The 24,375-nt window shown below is 39.8% G+C and overlaps 1 protein-coding gene across 2 annotated transcripts; it reads left to right on the top strand.

Moving 5' to 3' along the window:
* The first annotated feature begins 1,122 nt into the window (after window positions 1–1,122).
* Window positions 1,123–18,659, top strand: st6galnac5b (ST6 (alpha-N-acetyl-neuraminyl-2,3-beta-galactosyl-1,3)-N-acetylgalactosaminide alpha-2,6-sialyltransferase 5b). Of its 2 annotated transcripts, none has more exons than XM_061737017.1 (5): window positions 1,123–1,325; window positions 2,482–2,688; window positions 14,226–14,635; window positions 16,477–16,584; window positions 18,037–18,659. In XM_061737017.1, exons 1-5 carry the CDS (start codon window positions 1,305–1,307, stop codon window positions 18,278–18,280), a joined length of 990 nt encoding a protein of 329 aa, XP_061593001.1. In that variant the 5' UTR covers window positions 1,123–1,304; the 3' UTR covers window positions 18,281–18,659. The 2 variants fall into 2 exon arrangements, with proteins under 2 accessions (XP_061593001.1, XP_061593002.1); XM_061737018.1 differs by having other exon boundaries at window positions 1,295–1,325; window positions 2,464–2,688.
* Window positions 18,660–24,375: the final 5,716 nt, after the last annotated feature.

Here is a 24,375-nt window from a genome sequence, read left to right as displayed (position 1 = left end):
CTGAACAAAATAAATGAAAAGTAGGATACATATTCTTTCATAGGAAAATAATTTCACAAGTGCTTTTTGAGAATCTACTAGTATGCGTACAAATCGCGGTAGTATTAGAAAAACTAGGGATATATACAGTACTGGAGTTGAGGGGGGATGAGGGGGGGATGGCATCCCCCTGAAATAAAAACGGTCAAAATCACCCCCCCTGTAAAACTGCCATCCCCCCTTTCCATCCCTTATGTCATTTCATCAATGAATGTGGTTTTACTGCTATTTCAATATTTAAAGTCATCACCAGAAAAATAACACCAAAAATAACTTATTTGACAATTTTCACCCGTTTCAAGTAAATTCTCACTTGAAATAAGTAGAAAAATAAGTAGAAATATCTTCTTATTAGAAGCAAAAAAATCTTGTTCCACTGGCAGATTTTTCTACTTATTTCAAGTGAAAATCTACTTGAAACAGGTGAAAATTGTAGTTTTTTCCAGTGATGAGTCTCTTTTTAAGTGTAATGAGACTTTTTTTACTAAAATGAGACCTTTTAACTAGAAATAGGACAAATATTCTTGTTAAGATTTTGAGTTTTTGCAGTGATCCATTTTACTTATCCTGTGAAGGACAGAGTCATATTGATAAGTTCAGAAAACTGTTTTTTATTGTTGTGTTTTGATGTATTTGATGTAAGCCCAGTGGATATTTAAAGCTTACAGAAGGCTGCATTTAACTGCTGCTATGTCATTCCTGCAGTATTTCTGCAGGTGTTTTGGTCAGTGCTATTATTTGTAATATATTATATTATTTGTAATCAGCACAAATTATCTGTCCCCATATGATAAAATCCACCATCCCCCTTGATTTTTTTTTTACAACTCGAGTACTGGATATATACGTCAAAAGACTCCTACAACGTTTAATTATGCAACACTGTCCAAACATCCTGATGAAAGCGTTTCCCGGAGAACCCTGCCTCTCTTGGAGACTGGACGGGGCGGGCTCTAGGACCATGAGGAGCAGGGATGAAGGAGGGGAAGCATGGTGAAAGTGTAGTGGAGCGTCGTGCTCTGTGATGCGCGCTGCTCCCGGTGAAGGCTGATTCATGGTTCCGCGTTACACCAACGCAGAGCCTACGCCTAGGGGTACCCTACCCTACGCAGAATCTACGGCGTACCGTACGCCGTAGGTTCTGCGTCGATTTAACGCAGACTTGATGCTGCCGCTCGCACCAAGTCCTTCATGCTCAGGACTGGAGTCCCGACAGTCGCTACGGACAGGATGAAGACTCGCTCTGCGCGTGGAAGCGAGGGGAAATGAAGATGAAGACCAGAATGGTAAATGAGAATTAGAGCTGATGGCGAAACTGTCCCATTAAGCAGACCTTTGTATACGTGTTTGTTTTTGCGGTTCAAAAATGAGTTGCAGACTGAGCTGTCATCCACTGTGACTTAATTGCTCTTTGCTTTATCGCATTTATAAAGGATGAACCTATCAGAGCTCATCAAGGTAAAGTTTTAGGGCCTGGCTGCATGTGCAGGGGCGTCAATTGGGTATGGCAATTGGGTATTTGCTTCAAGGGTTAAATGTAAATGTTTGTTTTTTTAAATACATTTATGGAATAACTACAAATGCTAATAAGAACAACATGATCGATTTCACTAGTTATTATACACTGCAAAAACTCAAAATCTTAACAAGAATATTTGTCTTATTTCTAGTTAAAATGTCTAATTTTTAGTCTCTTTTTTTTTAAATCTCATTACATTTAAGACAAGACTCAAAAACAACCATTTTCACCTGTTTCAAGTAGATTTTCACTTAAAATAAGTGGAAAAATCTGCCAGTGGAACAAGATTTTTTTGCTTGTAATGAGAAGATAAATCTTGTCCCACTGGCAGATTTTTCTACTTATTTCAAGTGAAAATGTACTTGAAACAGGTGAAAATGGTCAAATAACAAGTTATTTTTCTGGTAATGACTCTTGTTTTAAGTGTAATGAGATTTTTTGACTAAAAATGAGACATTTTAACTAGAAATAAGACAAATATTCCTGGTAAGATTTTGAGTTTTTGCAGTGAGTGAGACTGCATTTGAAAAAGTTCCAATTTTCTTGACCACACAGATAAGCTACATAGACTTCTGTGATGAGTATTTGCTGGACGTGTTGATTGATACTCTAGTTAAGTTCTGTGACTCGTAACCTTGCCATACCTTAGCTTCCACTGAATTGACGCCACTGTGCATGTGTGCCTGCAATTATGGCAGTTTTAAATTGCTATTTTTGCAGTGTTTTTTTTTAATGGTTAAACAGAGCACGTTGAGCACATTTGATGCCACATGATATTTCATTTGTGTGAGGCAGCTGCTGTTATTGTGATGCTTTTGCTTTTAGATCTTTCAAATTGCATCAGTATACTACCTGAGTTGTAATAATGATAGAGCTAATACTGCTTTGCAACTTTCAAATGAAAGTACTTTGTGTCTCTTTAGTGCCAAGGGGTTGGTGGCATCATCGTTGTTACCATGGTTACCAGCTTTATGGTGTACAACAGCAGCTCTGGTAACTCACCTTCCCCATCCCCGTCATCATCGTCGTCGTCTTCCCACCATCTGAATGCATCTGTTATAGCCACAAAAAAACCAAACACACTCCCAACATCAAACCTGGAGGGGTATGCAAGTGTCATGGATCGTAAGGTAAATATATGCAGTCCATCTGACTAATTCAGGGGTCATAAGCTTGTTGCAGCTGGGTCTTTGAAACACAGAAACATCTCACATTTTTTTAGGCCATCTTTTGATATACCGTAATTAACTCAGTGGTTTTAGTTTCTAAAGGAATCAAAGGCGGCACAGATTGGGGCAAAGCCTCAGCATCATGCATCATTTAAGAAACACTCATTTATGCGCTCCAGAAAAGCCATGGCAGTGCTCAGGATGAAGAGTTATGTTTTTGTCAGTGTGTTTAATACCTGCACAGAGGAGGACGCAGCTTTCATTAATCCAGGAAAACGGCGCACTGCCAAGAGTAAAGAAGTGAGTTATTGTGTTTTGGAGGAGGCGACTGAAAGCCAGGGATCCTGACAAGAAAATGCTGCAAAAACTACAAGAAACTCATTTGCAGTATCTGCAGACAAGTTAAAGTTTCACAAAGTTAGTAAGAGAATAGCATTTTTATTGTTGTCGATTCTTTAGCACTCCTCCCACTTTTTCCAGTAAAGCTCAGAGTGAGTTATTTGGTGACCCACTACACCATGAATGGACTCATTTTCATCCTGGGAGAGAGCACTCCCACCAGTATAAATAAGTTACATTTTTGTCTACACAGAACAATTTCTCTCCCAATATTGATTTTCAGAAGGTCCTAGCTTTATTGGGACAACCGGACTAGATCTTTAAAATGGCTATTCACATTTCCACCAACGGGCTAAAGCACAGCAGTCCTAAAATAAATCCCCTCTCTTCATATATCAGGGTTTTCCTGCAGATGAATCATAATTATCATCAATATATTTTCTGCATGCCATATACCATAGATAAAATGTTAACTTCTCAATCGTAGCGTGCAGCTCCCTCGTTGTTGAACCAGTTGCTTTTATGCTTTTATTTCTCTTTGCTCATTTACTCACATTTTTCTTTTAACTTAACAACTCTCTGTATTTATAAGCATTTTGCCCTGTTGCATTCAAGACCTTGATGAAAGAATGCTGTGTTAAATAAAAGGACATTAAGTACTATGTTTCACTTTACAATTACTTGAACCAAGCTAGTACAAGGTTGGACCCCTTCTTACGGTGGCCGAGACCCGCCATTGCGGAAAATTAAAGAAACGCTGCAAATAAAAAGAAACGCCGCTGCAAATAAAATAAACGCTTTGCAAATAAAATAAACACTGAAAATAAAAAGAAACGCCGCTGCAAATAAAAGAAACGCTGCAAATATAAAGAAACGCCGCTGCAAATAAAAAAAAACCGACGCAAATAAAAAAGCCACAACGGAAGGGAATTACCTGGGACTATTTTTGCTGATGCACCGGTGTTTTTTACGTGAGAGGAGAAGAAGAAGACGAAGAGGACGTAAGTGAAAAGGAAGAAATAAGAAGAGCGAGGAATAAGAAGAACAACGAACGAGAAAATAAGTGAAAAGGTTAGTTTTCAACATCGCTACGTGTAATTTTTAATGTGCAACACCGGTGCATCGGCAAAAATAGTCCCCGGTAATTCACTTCTGTTGTGGCTTTTTTATTTCCGGCGTTTTTTTATTTTATTTACTGCTGGGTTTCTTTATATTTGCAGCGTTTCTTTTATTTGCAGCTGCGTTTCTTTTTGTTTGCAGCGTTTATTTTATTTGCTAAGCGTTTATTTTATTTGCAGCGGCGTTTGTTTCTGTTTGCAGCGTTACTTTTATTTTCAGCAATGGCGGGTCTCGGCCACCGTACCTTTTGCCTTCAGAACTGCCTTAATCCTTCATGGCATAGATTCAACAAGGTCTTGGAAACATTCCTCAGAGAGTTTGGTCCATATTGACATGATAGCATCACGCAGTTGCTACAGATTTGTCGGCTGCACATGCATGATGCGAATCTCCCGTTCCACCACATCCCAAAGGTGCTGTATTGGGTTGAGATCTGGTGACTGTGGAAGCCATTTGAGTCGTGAACTCATGGTCATGTTCAAGAAACCGGTCTGAGATGATTCACGCTTTATGACATGGCAAGTTATTCTGCTGGAAGTAGCTATCAGAAGATGGTTACACTGTGGTCATAAAGGGATGGACATGGTCAGCAACAACACTCAGGTAGGCTGTGGCGTTGACAAGACGCTCAGTTGGTACTAATGGGCCGATAGTGTGCCAGGAAAATAGGAAAATATCCTCCACACCATTACACCACCACCACCAGCCTGAACCGTTGATACAAGGCAGGATGGATCCATGCTTTCATGTTGTTGACGACAAATTGTGACCCTACCATCCAAATGTTGCAGCAGAAATCGAGACTCATCAGACCAGGCAACGTTTTTCAATCTTCTGTTGTCCATTTTGGTGAACCTGTGCAAACTATAGCCTCAGTTTCCTGATCTTAACTGACAGGAGTGGCACCCGGTGTGGTCTTCTGCTGCTGTAGCCCATCCGCCTCAAGGTTGATGTGTTGCCCATTCAGAGATGCTTTTTCCGCATACCTCAGTTGTAACGAGTGGTTATTTGAGTTACTCTTGCCTTTCTGTCAACTCGGAGCAGTCTGGTCATTCTCCTCTCCCACCAACAACCATGCCACGTTCAAAGTCACTTAAATCACCTTTCTTCTCCGTTCTGATGCTGGTTTGAACTGCAGCGGATCGTCTTGACTATGTCTACATGCCTGAATCATGGATGTATTATAGAAACTGGATTGGAAACTAAAAATGGCCGCCCATTCATTTCAATGCATTCTGCTCAGCCAGCGCATAAGCCGAAAAAATCTCTGACTTCCGGGTTTACTTCCGCATACAGCGGCCCATAGAGCATGCGCAGTTGAGTCACCTCCCATGATGCTCTGGGGCCTCCCATCATGCCCCGGGGGAATGCCGCGAATATTAATATAATATGTATTAATATAATACATAAATTAATGTATATTATTACATGTATAGCATTACATATAATATTAATGTATTAATATAATATAATTACATAATATATATTAATATAATCCATCCGTGGAATGCACGGACACGGCTGTGACGTCATCCGTGACGTCACGCCCAGAAAGAGACTTTTCTTTGACTTTTCTGGCCGTTATAAAACATCTTTGACGGATATAAAGTCCATGACTTAAAAATATAGAATACAAAGATTAGTAATTGCCGGTGATTACAGCTGGAGGTGTCCTGTGAACAGTTTTAGAGGCTTCTCTTTTACTATTGCGCTCTATGGGAAAAAAGCTTTCTGGGCCGCATGGGATTTTCTGTTGCAGTACCGCGGCTGGCCACTGGAAAAAATCGGCGCGCCTTCTGACTGCCAGACCCGGGGGCTGGCCTGAATGCATTGAGTTGCTGCCATGTGATTGGCTGATTAGAAATTTTCGTTAACGAGCAGTTGGACAGGTGTTCCTAATAAAGTGGCCGGTGAGTGTATATGTGAGCTCTTGTGGGATTCATAATGCTGTTAAACTTGTCTTTAACTGTGCATACAATAGTAAATGTCTGGACTTACCTTAAAGGAGCTTGAGGCAGGATTTATGAAAAAAATTCATATATGTTTTAAGTTTTTTAGTAATAAGGTCAGATGAAGCATTCCAAACCAAAAAGAATGATCCTCTAGTGTATCTCTCCGTTGCCTTGAACAGGCTGTGTGCTGCAAAATGTGCTGCAATTGTGACCGGAATTTCCCGTGCTGTCCTGCGGATGTGACGTCACATGACGCTGCATGCACGTTCTCCCCGTTCTCCCGTGCCGGCTTCACTGTTGGCTGCAGTACCCCCAACGGCCGTCGTGGTGAAGGGTGGCGCTAGAGAGTCTCATTTCTTAAAAGGAGCCTCATGCTCCTTTAAAGATCAGTGGAAGTGAAAAAGAGCTAGAACTAAAAAACTAAAATGGACATGCTTTGTCGATTTCCTTTTTATTCATTTTATTCTCTACTAACTTCACAAACATAATCTAACAATGAGGGTCAAAATGTTTTGGTTTGTCATGATAATTCGGCCCCCCGCAGCCCCTGATGGTTCTAGTCCAGCAGAGTTAAAGGGGCTCCATGAGAAGCCTAGCAGCCAGCTTTTCCGGCTGTGAACTGATGTTTTCTTCGCAGTTGACTGTTAAAAATAAGGAGCTGGTTCTGAATCTGCACTGGAACCACTTTGGCAGAAAAGGCACGGCGTTACTGCTGCATGTAACATTACTGAAGTAGGACTCGAGAGGTTTAGGAGGGGAAAACAACTGTTTACAATTTATCTTTCACTTCTTGATAATCATTGAGAATAGGAGAATAGATATCATAATTGGGACGAGGGCTATGGATTGACATTGCTTCCTACCTCTGCTGCCACTGCTGCTGCGCCCTCAAACCAGCAAACAGAACCAGCGAATGACTGACTAGATAAGACCTGCTGTAATATTTGTGGCATGGGTGCATTCATCTTAACGGTTGTTGTCATTGTCATCAAAAGTCTTCTGCTGCTGGAGGAGATCTTGGCTTTGACACAATGGCGCAGACATGCATAGTGAAACGCTCATACAGATATGCAAATTTCCAGGCACAAAATTAAAAATTCATGCCCTCATTAGCCCCAGAAATGCTTGAAAATCTGCAGAGAGCTCTGTCCAGTGTGTCTGCTGGACCCTGTTTATGGCCTGTATCAGATTATGAGTCCATGTTCAGTAGTAACTTTGCCCATCAATTTATCCTCCTAGAGGGAGCAAACACTGAACACATAGTAAACACAGAGAATCCCATTTCCCTTGGTTGAGTGCTAAAGCTTGACATTTTTCCTGCAATATTTTCATTTCATGGCACCTATTTAAGTAGGTCAATTTGATATTGACTGTCTTTCCGTGCCTTCTGTAATGTCTGCAGGTTTTTGTGAGATGTTCACCTCTACTATGTACATATGCTCTCTCTTTGATGAGCCATAATAGCTGCAGAGTTGAATAGTCTTTCAAGCAAATGTGCCCAAGCACACAAACAGTTGAGTCTGAATACCTTCATGCACTCTGGCTACAGCCTTTTCCTTTGCTCTTGCATCTTTTTTCAATTCTAGTTAAAGAGGTGTTGACCTTTGAATAGCTGTCAGCAGAATCAGCCGACACTGGCCTTTGTGCTCTCACCAAAGACTGCGTGGGAGCACAGATGTGAACGTGCTGCTTTATGATGCGTCTGCTTATTATGAGCTCTGTGCTCCGACAGTTAGTGCGGTGCCCTTGAAGAAATGTGTGTCATTACAAAGTCGAAAACTTCTTTATGCTAAAGTTGATATCAAAGCTGTCTTAAAGTGTGCAGCACAGTTATTGGAGGACAAAAAAAAGAAAAAGTGAAGCCATGATATGCACATTTTAATTCCACTCTAAGTAAAGAATGAGCTGTCATGCTCAAAGAGCCATTATAGCCCAATTTACTGTCTATTCTGTTGTCAGTACGCTAAAAAAGACACGTGCTTCCTTGTTTATACATTATAGCTAAAACAGAGCACATATGAGGTTCATTTGAACCGATCAGAATTCATAAGTGTGCTTCACTGCCCTCTCTTACTGTCTCAAGTTGATGGATTAAGAGGTAGAAGACAGGCGCACACTTTGATTGTTTCACTTTAAATTTAGACCAGAGCAATTTTGATTAGAATAGTCTGATTGGCAGACGCTTAATGAGATTCTGTAGAAAAAGACAGGAGGGTTTTGGTGTAATTAATTGGTCCATGGGTAAAGAAAACACCAAACCTGAAGCTCTTGCAGCACAGAACAGGTACGGCTCAGTATACTCAGTCTGCTCTCAGCTGAGCTATTAGCCTCATCTTATCCACTTTAGAGAATGACTCTGATAATGATCAATGTCTAAACAATTCTCTACCACTGTGAACTAATCATTTTGGCCTCTACAGATTGAAGAAACTCTCATTTTCCAGTTCAGTACCATCAGGAAGTTTGGCACCAAAAACCAATTATGAAAAGAAATAGATCAAGTTCAGTGTGGGTTTGAGGAAAATGACTACACCTCATCTCTGGCAAACTGTGCTTTTACATTGTGTGGCTGTTTGAGCATGAGACTAGAAGATTGGTGGCACAAAGGAAGCTTTTGTATGATTTTAGAGGCCGACAGATGGGGTTTGTACTTAATGCTGTCATGGTCAAGGGCTGCTTCTGGGATTTGCAGAACTGTGCATAATATGCCAATGTGTCTGAGGTAAGTGTGAGAGCTGTAACCGATGGGAACAGGAATCAGAGGAGGTGCTTCTGAAATCAAGCTGGACTCAGATCTAAATTCCCCAAATAGCCCTGTTGAAACTGTTGTGGTTTTATATCTTGGCAATTCCATAAAGTCCATAGTTTATGCTGTAATGCATGATTCATAAGGATAAACAGCCCTTTGTCAGCATGGTATGTAGATAGTAGCAGTCAGCCAGTTTCCAAACACTGTTGGTTCACAAATGAAAGGACGGCCATTTTAAGTCAAGGCTGATTGTGAGTGAAAGCTACTTGTAACATGCAATACTTTACATTCATTATTTATTCATTCCAAAGTCTGCAGGCGGCATCTTCAATCTCCTGGCTTATAAATTATTCTCAATCGGATTTTAAAAGCCCTTCTCACTTTGATACAGTGTCTATTTGTGCCTGTTTGCCAGCAACATCAAGCTGTGTGAGGCTTGATGGGCTGAAGCTGTGGCATCACTGTCAAGGATACTGTTAGTATTCCACAGGCACTTTTAACTACAACTTCAATCATACAACCTCCCGTTGCATTTTATTTGTTTAACACTCTCCCTAACTATCGAACTAATTCAATGTTTGCTTAGCAGTAATTGCTTGGGCAGTGCTTAGAGGAAATTTACTCTGGAAATAACGAAAAGGATTGTGACTTTTCCCTGCTAAGGCAGGGAGACTGTGTTTGTGCAGTGGAGCGTATGATTTGCTCCTTCCTACCTGTTATAGAGGGAGGACAGAAAATGGTTTATTTTGGGAAATGTGTTGGAAAATGGAAATTAGAGTTCCTTGGTGCATGGAGATTGTATTTGCATGTTTGCGTTAGTGTGGAAGGAATTATAAATGGTCTTGGATCTTGGCACTATTCTAACAGATTCATACCTACAAAAACATAATTTAAAGAAGCACTATATAACTTTTCCACCTTAATATAATATTTCCAGAGTCATTGTGATAGTACATCAACTTACAACAGTTTTAATGACACCTCTGTCATGGACTGAGGGGTCTGTATCACCTTCACTGGCACTATGTAACTTTGAGGTGCATGGTAGGAACCCTTCCACAATACTGGTAAAGCACTACCGCTTTTGTCCAAAGGAGCCGCCAAACTCAACAAAAGCTGAAAGTTACGTTGTGCTGCTTTAACTATTAGGCACAGAAGTATTTGGATGGACACTAACCCTAACTCCTAAACTTACTTTTATGATTTTGCCCTTAAAACATTATCAAAATGGATTTCAAAATGGATTTATCACGATTTTACTTTCAACTTTAACCTAAGACGTGTAACAACTAATTGGAAATTAGAGTCATTTGAAACAATATTCTCTTTTTCAAGGCCCAAAACGTACGTAGACAACGTGACATAGTCCCTCTAAATTGCCCATTGGAGTGAGTGTGTGTGTTGTTATTTGTGTTTTTGCTGGTCAGGTGATCTAGCCAGGGTTTGCACTTTTGGCATGAAAACAGCTGGGATAGGCTCTAGCACAGGGGTCGGCAACCCGCGGCTCCAGAGCCGCATGTGTCTCTTTAGCGCTGCCCTAGTGGCTCCCTGGAGCTTTTTCAAAAATGTTTGACCTTTTTTTTCCCTTTTTTTTCTTCTTTTTTTCCTTTTTTTCTTCTTTTCCCCTTTTAAAGTAAGAAGAAAAAAAGAGAAAAAAAGGAAACATCCTTTTTTCTCTTTTTTTCTTCTTACTTTTTTCTTCTTTTTTTCCTTTTTTCTTCTTTTTTTCCTTTTTTCTCTTTTTTTCTTCCTATTTCCTTTCCTTTTTAATCTTGACATTTCGACTTTTTTCTCGACATTTCGACTTTTTTTCTCAACATTTCGAATTTTTTTCTCGAAATTTCGACTTTTTTCTCGAAGTGCATAATGAAAAAAAAATCTTCCTCCTCTAAAATATTATTTTTATTTTTCTCCTGCCTGGCCCTAATACTCTTCCATAGATTTGCGTTACAAAAAGAGTCATGTGGAAAGACATTAGCAGCTACATTTGCAGCCAAGGACGCAGTTATAACTAATATAGAAACATGCAGCATGTGTTGTCTTCATTCTAAGGCTTATACCACACTTTTAATTTTTTGCGGCTCCAGACATATTTGTTTTTTGTGTTTTTGGTCCAATATGGCTCTTTCAACATGTTGGGTTGCCGACCCCTGATCTAGCAGATCCCTGCATGGGAATAGGCAGGTATAGATAACGGATGGACGGACACAGCTGTGACTATAACCATATTTTGTAATACTAGGTTAATGACTGGCCATGGACATCACTTAATTATGTGTTTCCTCTCTGTTCCTACTTTACCAAACCTTCACTTGTTTGGAAGCCCCCTCTACTTTTTAATTTTGTCTTCAGAAAGTGAAAAGCTTGCTCTATCAGTTTGAAGCCAACTAATTGACACAGCCATTCAAGGATATGTAATGCCATTGCCTTCAAGAAGTCTTGTGTTTTGGATCAAAACATTAAACCTATTTATTTGTCTTGAGATGTCCTTGGACTTCATAGGCACCAAATGCCAACTCCAAACCTTTTATCAGCTTAATTCGTCTTGAAGTAATGAGGAAATAGACAGTGCCTGGACTATTGACATGTTTTCAGTTGATTGGCCAAATCTTTTTGAATCCCTGAAAGTGTAGGTGCTTTGTTAATTAAAGTGGCTGTAATTCCAAATAATAAATGTTATGTTTTTTTTGTGAAGTGTCTTCTATCAAAGTTTAATCAATTCTTCGTTGTTTTATTCCAAATTGATTATGGTTGACACAATCACACACATACATTTGGCAATAAGGTCACAAAGATAGTGTGAGTTTATTGTAAATGGAGCAGTGTAGGCAGCATTCCCTGTGGTTCTAGCAATATAACCTGTATGACACAAACACACATACACACACATCCCCTACCTCAGAATCTGATGGAGTGTGGCGCTCAGAGCACAGTTCAGAATGCTGATGTATTTCTCTGTTAAGTTTGGGAATCATTCATGTGAAAGTATCTGTGGGTGTTTGTCAGGTCAGTTCTAAAAAACGTAGTTGTGCACATCTGCATTAGTACCTAAAAGATATACCCCAAACCAACACATAGCGCCTAATGTACAACACAATCAAGCTAAACTGACAGAGCTCGCCTAAATGAATCCACCATCCTGTGAGTGCACTAGATTTTTTAAAGAAGAGCATTTTCCTTCTGAAGCCATAATTCATGTATCTATGCCTTGTTTTGAGTGAATATAAGATCCAGAATTTGACTTAATGACATCAGTAGAGAAAAATGTACTCAACCCAAGGATGCTCTGCTCTGGTGTCACCTAAGATAATATCCACGTGAAGGGCATATTCGATTTGTTTTCTTTTTTGATATTCTGCATTTGCAGTTTTTGGTGAAAACAATATTGATTACATTGAATCCTGTGTGAGTTGTGTATTTTTGTTGATAAATTGACCATAATTAGGAAAGAATATGATGAATTTAATTATGTGTTAAATTAAATTTATTCATTAAAATATATACAGTGATTTAACTTTAACCCTTTTAATGGTGGATACATCATGTGTGATACATGAATTTCATTCTGAATTTCTCTGTATACAAATCTCATAATAAATAACAAAAAAGGGGTTTTACACAATAAAAAGAATATAAAAAGTTAAAACAAAAACATTTTTAAATTACGTGATGTATTTAAAATGATACAAAAATTATTATTTAGAATCTGTCAAAGACAAAATTGGGAATATCTTTAATTACATTTTTAATTGAAATTGAATTCTATACAAAGACAACAACCTCAGTTTTAACCGAGTTTTGTAGCAGGAAATTAGAAGTCATCAAGGTCGGTATGTCTTTAAAGCTACTTTCACATAGAGGGCGCACAGCGGCAGCCGCCGCCGGCTTTCCCATTCATTGTGTATGTGCTGCCTCCGCGCAAGGGCGCAGGGTCTGCCGCCGAGGTCTGCGAGCGCACAACAGAGCGCACACCGCAGAGTTTGCGCGGCGGCATAGGGCGCAAGTGCACGCACGCCGCCGGGTTGCCGCCAGGTTGCCGCGGCAGCAAGGCGCAAAGCGGCTTTCACCTAGAACGCGGTTTGCGCCGCGCACACTGCCGGGATGGGCGCAGACTCGGCGCAGAGACGGAGCAGAGCCTGCGCGCATTGCGTCCATGTTTGTTGCAAGTTGCTTGGCGACCGAAAAAAAGTTTTATAACCATATATTGATAAATGATTCAATTGATCCTGATATGAGGCATGGAATTGCTATATTTTATTTTAAATTAACATTTTATTGTTAAAAGAGCAAAAGAATATCACATTTCTACCACTTTTAAACACACCAGGTATGTCCAAATTCTGGGAGATTTCTCTCCACTTTTGTCCCTTTTTATTGATGTCCCGATAGTCCTGCAGTCTCATCCCACAGGTCCTCACACAGACTCACAGCCAAGATCATTCTTTCTTCCATCTTGATCGACTCTGATCTACAAGTTGCAAGTTTTTTTTCTCCCTCCAGCACCTTCTCTCCTATTGGACACCGCTGAGATGCCGTCACAGGGCGCACGGTGAAATTAAGAAGATTTCAATTCGCAGCGGCAGCTTGGGCCGTCTTGCGCTCTTGCTGCGGCGGCAACCCGGCGGCGTGCGCCCTGTTGCGCGCCGCCGACCTCGGTGCAAAGCCCTGCGCCCTTGCGCAGCAGCAGCACATACACAATGAATGGGAAAACAGCGCCAGACTGGAAAAACCTTTTTTCGGTCGCCAAGCAACTTGCAACGAATATGCGCGCTGTTCTGCGCCGAGTTTGCGCCCACTAGCCGCCGACTCTGCTCCCACCTGCGCCGACTCTGTGCGAGTCTGCGCCACCCCGGTGGTGTTGCCGCGTTCTATGTGAAAGTAGCTTTAGACAAGGTCATTAGTTCAATTAACTGATCTCATCTCAGCTTTTTGGATAAGTATAGCTGAATATAATCTACCATGTTGCTTAGTAAGTTGTTAACATATATAAGATAAAAAGTACAAGTCTAAGCACAGAACCCTGTGGACCACCATGACTACCTCTGATGTGTGAGGAAGACTTCTTGCTCACATAAACAAGCTGGTCTCTATCACATAAATACTCTATGACTAAAACCACCTTATTGTGCTTTCTTTAATATCAGTAACATCCAGTAACATGTTCAAGAGTTTGTGGTAGAATGTTGTGATAAACGGTATCAAAAGCAGCACTGAAATTCCAGTGTCCAGTGTCTGAAGCCATGAGGAATTGTTGGTAACTTTTACCTGTAACTTTCTGTCCTGTGTTAAAATCTAAATCCTAACAGACTGAAATGACAATGTTTTTTTTCTCCCACCAGCCTCTAAAAATGCACTGTAGGACATGTGCACTGGTGACCAGCTCTGGCCAGCTGACTGGAAAAAAGAGGGGTAAAGAAATCGACCATTCGGAATGTATCATCCGTATGAACGACGCTCCTAGTGCCGGGTATCAACAGGACGTTGGATGGCGCACAAGCCTGCGCGTTGTAGCTCACTCCAGCCTTCAAAGATTTCTGCGGAAAAGACAGGAGCTGCTCAATGTGAGCCACGACACAGTGTTCATCTTCTGGGGACCAAGTAACTCCATGAGACGGGATGGACGAGGCCATGTTTACAACAATCTCAGGCTGTTGAACCAGCAGATACCCACACTCAAAGTCTACATCATTTCCAGGATTAAGATGCTGAAGTTTGATGAATTATTTAAGAAGGAAACAGGTATTGATAGGTAAATATTCACAGAATGACTTGTCTCAGTGAGAAAGTTGAGTGTCATGGGGTGGTTGAGTGTAGGACCCAAATGCCGGAGACCAAGGGGGCAGGAGTTCCAAAAGGGGTGATTTATTGTATCACACAAACTAAAAGCACTGCAGGGTAAGGTTAATAAAAAAAAAAACCAAGAAGGTACCAAAAACCTGACAGGACACTAGGAGGGTGGAAACAGTACGGACCAGCAGGGAGCAAGAGAAAGACAAGACAAGATAAACACAGAAAGCTTGATGAGTAGGAATGGGTGATATTTTACCGTTCACGATAAACGGTCCAAAAAAATCCCCACGATAAGAATTTGTCATCTCACGGTAAAAACGATAAATTCCTGTTGATGACGTTCTTGTTTAAAGCTGATTTATAGTTCAGGAAGGAAGGAAGGAAGGAAGGAAGGAAGGAAGGAAGGAAGGAAGGAAGGAAGGAAGGAAGGAAGGAAGGAAGGAAGGAAGGAAGGAAGGAAGGAAGGAAGGAAGGAAGGAAGGAAGGAAGGAAGGAAGGAAGGAAGGAAGGAAGGAAGGAAGGAAGGAAGGAAGGAAGGAAGGAAGGAAGGAAGGAAGGAAGGAAGGAAGGAAGGAAGGAAGGAAGGAAGGAAGGAAGGAAGGAAGGAAGGAAGGAAGGAAGGAAGGAAGGAAGGAAGGAAGGAAGGAAGGAAGGAAGGAAGGAAGGAAGGAAGGAAGGAAGGAAGGAAGGAAGGAAGGAAGGAAGGAAGGAAGGAAGGAAGGAAGGAAGGAAGGAAGGAAGGAAGGAAGGAAGGAAGGAAGGAAGGAAGGAAGGAAGGAAGGAAGGAAGGAAGGAAGAAGGAAGGAAGGAAGGAAGGAAGGAAGGAAGGAAGGAAGGAAGGAAGGAAGGAAGGAAGGAAGGAAGGAAGGAAGGAAGGAAGGAAGGAAGGAAGGAAGGAAGGAAGGAAGGAAGGAAGGAAGGAAGGAAGGAAGGAAGGAAGGAAGGAAGGAAGGAAGGAAGGAAGGAAGGAAGGAAGGAAGGAAGGAAGGAAGGAAGGAAGGAAGGAAGGAAGGAAGGAAGGAAGGAAGGAAGGAAGGAAGGAAGGAAGGAAGGAAGGAAGGAAGGAAGGAAGGAAGGAAGGAAGGAAGGAAGGAAGGAAGCCAGCCAGAAAGAAAGAAAGAAATGAGCCAGAAAGAAAGAAAGAAAAGAGAAAGGGAAGAAGGAAGGAGAGAGCAGGAGGAAAGAAAGAAAGAAAGAAAGAAAGAAAGAAAAAAGGATAAATTCCCGTTGATGAGGTTTTTGTGTAACAAACATGGCGGATCTGAGAGCGAGATAGATTTATAGTTAAACAGATGGAGTTGAATTGGTATTTTTTTTAATCGTCATTTTTATCATTATCGGGATAAATGCCAGAAATTATCGTGATACATTTTTTAGTCCATACCGCCCATCCCTATTGATGAGACATAAGTGCACACGATCAGGGCAGATGGGAACAAGGGAAGTCAAGACCTAATTGAAACACAAAGACATTGTGTTTCAAAATCAATCAGGAACTAAATACCAAAACCATGACATTGAAACTTGGAATATGTGATTTTTCATCAATGTAAAGAGGAGCCAGTTTCAGTTTCTTAATTTTAGATAAGCATTCAGAATGTCTTTCATTTCAGAAGCAGAAATGCTGTCTTACTATTTTCTAAAGCAGAGGTATTGCTTGGTCTGGCAAACAGAACAATGGTCTCAGGTGCTAAATTTGTCTGCATTTAATAGGAAAAAAAACTATTGGATTTACCCTACTGATGTAAATTTAGGAACACACTCCCCTAAAAAATAATGATCATCTCTTGTCATGTCCAGGAAGAGCTCCAACTCCTGGCTGAGTACCGGCTGGTTCACCATGGCGATAGCTCTGGAGCTGTGTGACAGGGTCAACGTGTATGGCATGGTGCCTCCTGATTTCTGCAGGTAAAATCTCAAAGTTTTTAAATTCAGGGATTGATTTACTTTACAAATGTATTTGAAATTGTTGCAAAAGTACCCTGAGAAGCATTCATATTACTGATGAACTACACTAAAAGTCTTGCATTTTGCAAACAGGTTTGTCTTCTGTTTGTATCAAAGTTATTAGAAGGAAATTAATTTTGTTTGTGTAAGATTGTGAGCACAACCTTGTTCTTGAACGAGATGCACTTTGACTATTTGGGAGGTTATTTTTACTAGTTGTACATTCAGAAAAAATCTGCCTTTCATTTCAAAATTCTGATATGAGGCAAAGATGGTAAAGGACACCGGCAGTGATAATCCAGAATAAATTGTTCGATTAATAATCAGTGCAGCAGTTGCTGTATTTCTAAAGTGACACAAGACAGTCCTCTACGTGCACATCCATAACTCTGAAAAACAGATGGGAATGTGCACATGGGTTTGCAATAGAAATGAGAGTTTCTGTGACAACTTATGCAATGTCTTTTTGAGGATTGTAGACACCGAAAAAATGCTCTGTTTATGTTACAAAGGCTAGGCTTTGTTCAGAAACAAGAAGTGAAGCTTGATATTTTTTGGAGCGCAACGTTTTTCCCAATTTGAATCCCAGGCGGCTTTCGTTTGGCATAATGTAACTTGCCAGGATGCACACAGCCAATCTCTAGTCTCGCCTGTGAAGCAGAGAAGTGAGATTATGATGATTTGAAACCTAACATTAGAATATTATGAACTAATGACATATGCATATACATACTTATAACATATTATGAATTGATGAACACTTTCTCAAACCAGTTCTCCCCTTCATAGGGAATTTGATCTTTTAAATGTTGTATACAATACACCACAGGAAATGCGTTCTCTTCAGGACAGATTGAAATTTGTCACTTCCTCTTGAACAAGTGGGACAAATAGTGCATAAACTGAATGGGATGTTTTTTATTAAGCATCCCCACTCACCGTGTGCTAACAACATGGGTGGTCCTACTTTGTAAAGTTATTGCAGTGCATCTGTAATGAGGCTTCTGCGTGCAGATATTCTAGCTTGTATCACCTGCATTGACCGCTTTTTGCATTTAGACTTTGATTAGAGCTCTACAAAAAAAAAGGATACAACACTATTCTTCAAAACACAAAGTTAAGCTGTATAATCATATTAAACTATGGGACATGTAGATGTATGTAGGACATACTGAAGTGACTCTTGTTACACCAGACGCCTCTGAGCTGGATGTGACCGAGCATCAGAGGAATTCGAAGTGGATAATGAACAGTTGTTTTACCTCAGATTCTACTGATCTCTCTTTTTTCCTGTCTTCTTCTATTTCCCGCTGCGTATTGTGTTCTCTCCCCTCCTCCACCCCTGCATCTCATTATCATCGCTGCATTGTTACCACATATCTCCCTCACACTTTGACTTGTAATCCTTTCAAGATCCTCCTCTCATCCAACTGTGCCATATCATTACTATGAGCCCTCAGGGCCAGATGAATGCTCAATGTACTTTTCCCACGAGAGAAGTCAACGTGGAAGTCACCACCGCTTCATCACAGAGAAGACGGTGTTTTCAAACTGGGCGCGAACTCTTAATATTCAATTTTACCAGCCAGACTGGAAGCCCGCCGCCATCATCACCAGCGTCAACACATCAAGCTCTCCAGCTCCACCTGGATCCTGAGGCTCACTTCATTGGCAATCCTGACAAGAGCGAGATATGCCCGTGGACTGTTTCCAGCGTGCAGATTTCTTTTCTGGCTATTATGAATGCATGAGACGGCAGAAGGGCAGAACAAGCTGCTTGTGCCTGTTAGCTGAATGTCTTAGCGACTTGGCAGAATGGGATCATTGAACAGTAAGGGCACAAAGCCTCAGAAAGTTTTGAAAGTGTAACTCTAACAGGGTGAGTTTCATGCCGGAATGAAGGCAAAGAAGATTGGCATCAGATGGTGTAGTACTACTTTGTAAACAGTTGAGCTGTCATAGAATAGAATTGACAGAGAGTAGGTTGCTGTGGAAAAAACAGGATGGCTGATCCAAACACAGATTTATGTGTATACTATATATATACATTTGTATATATATATATATATATATATATATATATATATATATATATATATATATATATATATATATCAAGTCAGTCAATGTTGCCTTGCTGGACTGGAATAGTTATTTAAACGTTTTTGCAAAGGACTTGGGTCTTGACTGGAATTAATGACTATTTGTCAAAAACAAAAAGTAAAGAAAGAAAGACAGACATTCAGACCAAATAAACTTGCAGTTATCAAGTATTTGCTTTGCTAGCAAATTGGACGGTAGCCAGGACACTGAACAAGTCAACTTTAAATAGTCAGAAATTGATTTGCCGGCTGCACCCGTGCAGAAACTGGGTTTTCCATATAGTCCCGATTACACTTGGACAGTTAATGTCACCCAGTGTGTGAGAAATTTCACTACGATGCAAAACACGTGAATCCAAACAATATTGGAGCAATTTTGGCTGTATGTGAATTGCAACTTGAGGAATTTTGTTGATATTTTGAAAATGTAACATGACATTAGATTTAAATCTGCTTTAATAAAGTACAAAACTCTTTGATCAGTCATTTACAAAATGAATTGATTGACTGAGTCATATGGACACACACACACACACACACACACACACACACACACACACACACTGGGAGTACTCCACGTTGGTATTTCTGAACGAGTGATTCAAATTTCAAAGCAATATCTTGAAATGTTTTACATTTAATGTAAATTTTGGGAAAAATTATATATTTTACACAAACTGACATGCTTAATGATGGGTCAACAGCCTTAGATCAACTTAATGTATAAATGATCCTGAGTCAGGTTTGTAACAACTGATCCTGTTGTTCCTGAAATGACATCAAATATAAGGTTTTAGTAAAATATTGAACAGCTTAAGAAAATTACATTGTGTTAGCAGAATATTCATAGTAAACTAATTTAGTTTAATTCCTGTATTACAATAGAGGATGAATATGGACAGTTGACTAAGACATTTTTGATCAATTAAAACATTTGATTATATCACAGTAGCATAGCAGTTCCTTAAAGTGTGTGATCTAAGTAATGCAAGGTATTTGGGACCATATCATGAAGTTTCATGTTGCTTGATCTTATTTGTTGTGAGAAAAAACAAGAAATCTGGGGCCTTTCTGTGTGGTTTGTATGTTGTCCCTGTGCTTTTGGTTTCCTTTCCTGTCACTATCACTAAATCTGCCTATTACCACCTAAAAAACATTGCTAGAATTAAGGGGATTCTGTCTAAACAAGACATGGAAAAACTTATTCATGCATTCATTTTCAGTAGGTTGGATTATTGCAATTGCATCTTTACAGGCCTTAACAAGAAATCTATCAGGATCCAGAACGCTGGAGTCCTTACAAACACCAAGAAAAAGGACCATATAACACCGGTCATGAAATCACTACACTGGCTTCCAGTGAGTCAAAGGATAGAGTTTAAAATCTTACTGCTGGTCTACAAAGACCTGAATGGTCTTGGACCAAAATACATGGTTGATCTGTTAGTTCCTATGAAGCTCCCAGACCCCTGAGGTTCATCTGGATCTGGTTTGTTGTGGTTCCCAAGAACCAGAACCAAGCAAGGTGAGGCAGCGTTCAGTTATTCTGCTCCTCACCGGTGGAACAAACTTCCTGTAGACCTGAGGTCTGCTCCAACTGTAGATCCTTTAAATCAGGATAAAAACATTACTGTTAAATTAAATACTTACCTGCGGTACTCTACTGCCCTTACTTTTGAACAACTTGTGCTTTTTACTATTTTACCTCTTTTCTTATCATGTTATTTCATTTTCTTTGTTATTTACTGTGTAATTGAGGCTTGCCGCTTTTAATGTTGATGTAAAGCACTTTGAATTACCTTGTGTTGAATTGTACTATACAAATAAACTTGCCTTGCCTGCCTTTTTTCCAGAGTCCAAAAACATGTATGCCACGTATAATTAGGAAGTCATGTAACAATATTCCTGCATCAACACACTTGATAATAGTGGTCATCATCACCAACTTGTCATCAAGGACACTTCTGTTGGTGACACGGCCATCTGTATCAGGGTGTTTTGAAGCAGGGAAACATCTCAAACATGCAGGACAGTGGCTCTTGAGGACCTGGAATGAAGACCACTGCTTTATAATGATTGCTGCTGCCCATCTATCAGGGAGAGTTATAAGGTCACTTCCAAACAAAATTATATTCTCCAATCTCCAATCTGGAGTTGCCAAATCTTTCCAGGAGTGAAAATCCCAGCATGTTTTCTCGAAGGCAGTATAATACTTAAAAAAAAGGTCTCAGTTAGCATGTCCAAGTCCATCAGGATGATTATGTAATGACTGCATGAGAATTACTAGTTTGGAAAAGTTAACACAAAAGGAAACCCATCTGAGATTGCGTAGACCAGGGGTCGGCAACCCGCGGCTCCAGAGCCGCATGCGGCTCTTTAGCGCCGCCCTAGTGGCTCCTGGAGCTTTTCAAAAATGTTTGACCTTTTTTTCCTTTTTTACTTCTTTTTTCTTCTTTTTTTCCTTTTTTCTTCTTTTTCTATTTTTTCTTTTTTTCTTCTTTTTTTTCTCTTTTTTTCTTCCCTTTTTCTTTTATAATCTCGATATTTCAACTTTTTTCTCGAAATTTTGACTTTTTTCTCAACATTTCAACTTTTTTCTCAAAATGTTTACTTTTTTCTCGACATTTCGACTTTTTTCTCCTCATTTCGACTTTTTTCTCGAAATTTCGACTTTTTTCTCAACATTTCTACTTTTTTCTCGACATTTTGACTTTTTTCTCAAGATTGTACTTCAGCATTAATCTTGACATTTTGACTTTTTTCTCGACATTTCCACTTTTTTCTCGAAGTGTATAATGAAAAAAAACAATCTTCCCCCAGTTATAACTAATATAGATACATGCAGCATGTGCTGCCTTCATTCTAAGGCTTATACAAGACTTTTCATTTTTTGCGGCTCCAGACATATTTGTTTTTTGTGTTTTTGGTCCAATATGACTCCAAAACATTTTGGGTTGCCGGCCCCTGGCGTAGACCATGAATTTCTGTCATTTATGACAAATGTCAGTGTAAATACACAGCACATCAGCCACCGCAGCCAGAGCCGGATTAACGCAAAGGCAAACTAGGCATGTGCCTAGGGCCCGATTGACAGGGGGGGCCCAAACAGAGGGACAAAAAAAAAAAAAAAGATTTTTTTTTTTTTTTTTTTTTTTTTTGTCTGCACACATATTAATGGTTGATAACATGCCGGTAAAAACCTAAGGCATATATATATATATGTGTATTATTACTATATTTAGTATACATACATATATATATATATACGCATACGCACAGGGCCGCCGCAAGGGATGTGCGACCCGTGCGGCCGCACGGGGCCTCGCGCCCCACGGGGCCTGGCGCTTTGGGCCGTTTTTTTTTTTCCCCCTAATTTGTTTTTTTTTTGTTTGTTTTTTTTTTTGTCTTTTCCCTTATAAATATCAACAGTCACGTTCCATTACAGACCTAAATGTGTACTAGTCTGTGCATATCAATAAATATATGTGCAATGATGACGCGTGTCTGTTGTTCAATACAACCAAGCGCGGACACAAGCTAGTCTGATCCAGACGGGTGGAGTTGGAACAAACTGTCACACAATGTCGAGAGAACGAGACAGATTCAGGAAATTTCCATCAGGGGGGGAAAAAAGAAAAAAAATAAAGAAAATGGAAGAGTTTAATGCCTCTCTGAAAGGCACGTTTGATACATTTGTTACAAAAATCACCGATTCGCCCAGGTCTCAAGCAGCCATGGGGCCCCGCATCGAGGCAAGAGATGATGATGAGGCAGGGGAAGGTATCCAGTATTTTGCTAATTGGAGAGTTAAAATTGCGCATATAGACACCCGATCCGACCCGAAAAACCCAAACATTTCGCGCGCGCTCGCTACGCTCACGTGTAAGGCCCCCCTGGCCATTTCACACAGGGCCTCACAAATCTCCCAAACGGATACACATACATACATATACACATACAGACATACATACTACAGCACACTTTGTCTTACTGCAAATTTTATTGGTCTTTGTTAATAGCATTTAATAGAGCGTTGTAATAACGTATAAATAATAAAAATCTAAAAATAGTCTGATAGACTGTTTAATATACAACACATGACTTATTTTGGAATACAAAGAACCAACTTGACTATGACCATGCTATGTAAAATGTGAATTAAGTTTTATTAGTAACTTTGGTAAGTTTAGGATTTCATAAATAACATCGATGGAGGGGGGCGCAAAAATCAAAGTCTGCCTAGTGTAGTCCATTTATTTAATCCGGCTCTGACCGCAGCACTGATATAAACTATTATGTCAACATTTTCCCAATGTATGTGTGGGGTTTTTTGGTTTATTTTAAATCCACAATCTTATTCATCTTACAGAGGGGAGCTGGTTCTTAGCAATGGATGCTACTGATCTATCTGACACCTTCAGGGTGAAGGATGGTGAATGACTCTTTAAAGTTCAAGATGTGCTGTTCCGCAGAGGAGCAACACAAAAAAAAAACAACACAAAGAAGGCTGCTTGTTTGTACAGTCGTTCAAATTTTACCAGAAGTGCAGAGTCCTGTGAAATCTTCATGTTGAAATGTGCTTGGGTGCTTTGTAAAAAGCCAATGCTGTACTGGAGTTTCATAACAAGTGCAATGGACATTAAAGGCTGTTGAAGCACAACTATTGGATATGAGGGACATAAACATAGAGCCTGGCAGCAAATGAGACAGCACTTACAAGCGAAAGGAAAATAATTGGAGATAATGTTGGATGGAAATGCTCACATGCACTGCTTCAAAATATGCCTGTTACTTTGATTTTGTCAGGAAGAAAGGAAACAGGACCATTACTGTCAAACGCCACCTTAAGAAAGAGCGTTGTTACATGTGGTATGGGATGGGAAGATGACTGGTTGGTTGTATCCTCATTCATTTAATATGAGATAAAATTTATGTGTAAACTGCTATAACTGAAATTTACACATGTTTTTGTATTCTCCAAAAATGCCACTATTATTTTCACAAAATCAAGGCAGATCATGGGAATAAATTAGAAATATAATATTAATCTTATTCGATGACCATTTCTCACATTCAAATACCGTTGAAAGGGGATCTTCCAAAATCAGTTTTACTTTGGAAAAGTCATGATGCCATGTTTTTCTGTTGGCGAAGGACTGCATGAATACCAGCAATGTACATTTCAGTTTTCAAATTCTCATATTTATGTTATGGGGTGTGGATCCAAATGCTAGAGATGTGCATGGTCAAGAGTGCAGAGAAGTCGTTTATTTAAACAAAAAAGCTGCACAGGCAGGAATTCCAGAGGAAACCAAAATGAATCCAAAACACAAGTGGATGACGCAGGCAAACACAACAAAGGGGAAGAAAAAATAATATATCGGGTTGATGAGATTCAGTTGCAATTTTTTTTAATATATATATATATATATATATATATATATATATATATACGTACACACATATACAGTATATATATAAACCGTGATACTGAGCACACAGTTGTAGTGATTTATCAGCTAATGAACGACATGATCATACATCACAAATCCAACATGATAACTTTCTTTATTCTTCCTGCATCAGGTGGCTTTGTATGAGGGTTTAACGTTGGGAATCATGCAGTGAGAAATCACGTGAAAAGGCCTGA

Source organism: Cololabis saira, chromosome 13, assembly GCF_033807715.1.
Source record: "Cololabis saira isolate AMF1-May2022 chromosome 13, fColSai1.1, whole genome shotgun sequence".
NCBI classification, from domain to species: Eukaryota; Metazoa; Chordata; class Actinopteri; order Beloniformes; family Belonidae; genus Cololabis; species Cololabis saira.
Note: the sequence above shows the minus strand (reverse complement) of the source record. Positions and strands in the feature narration are given on the sequence as shown.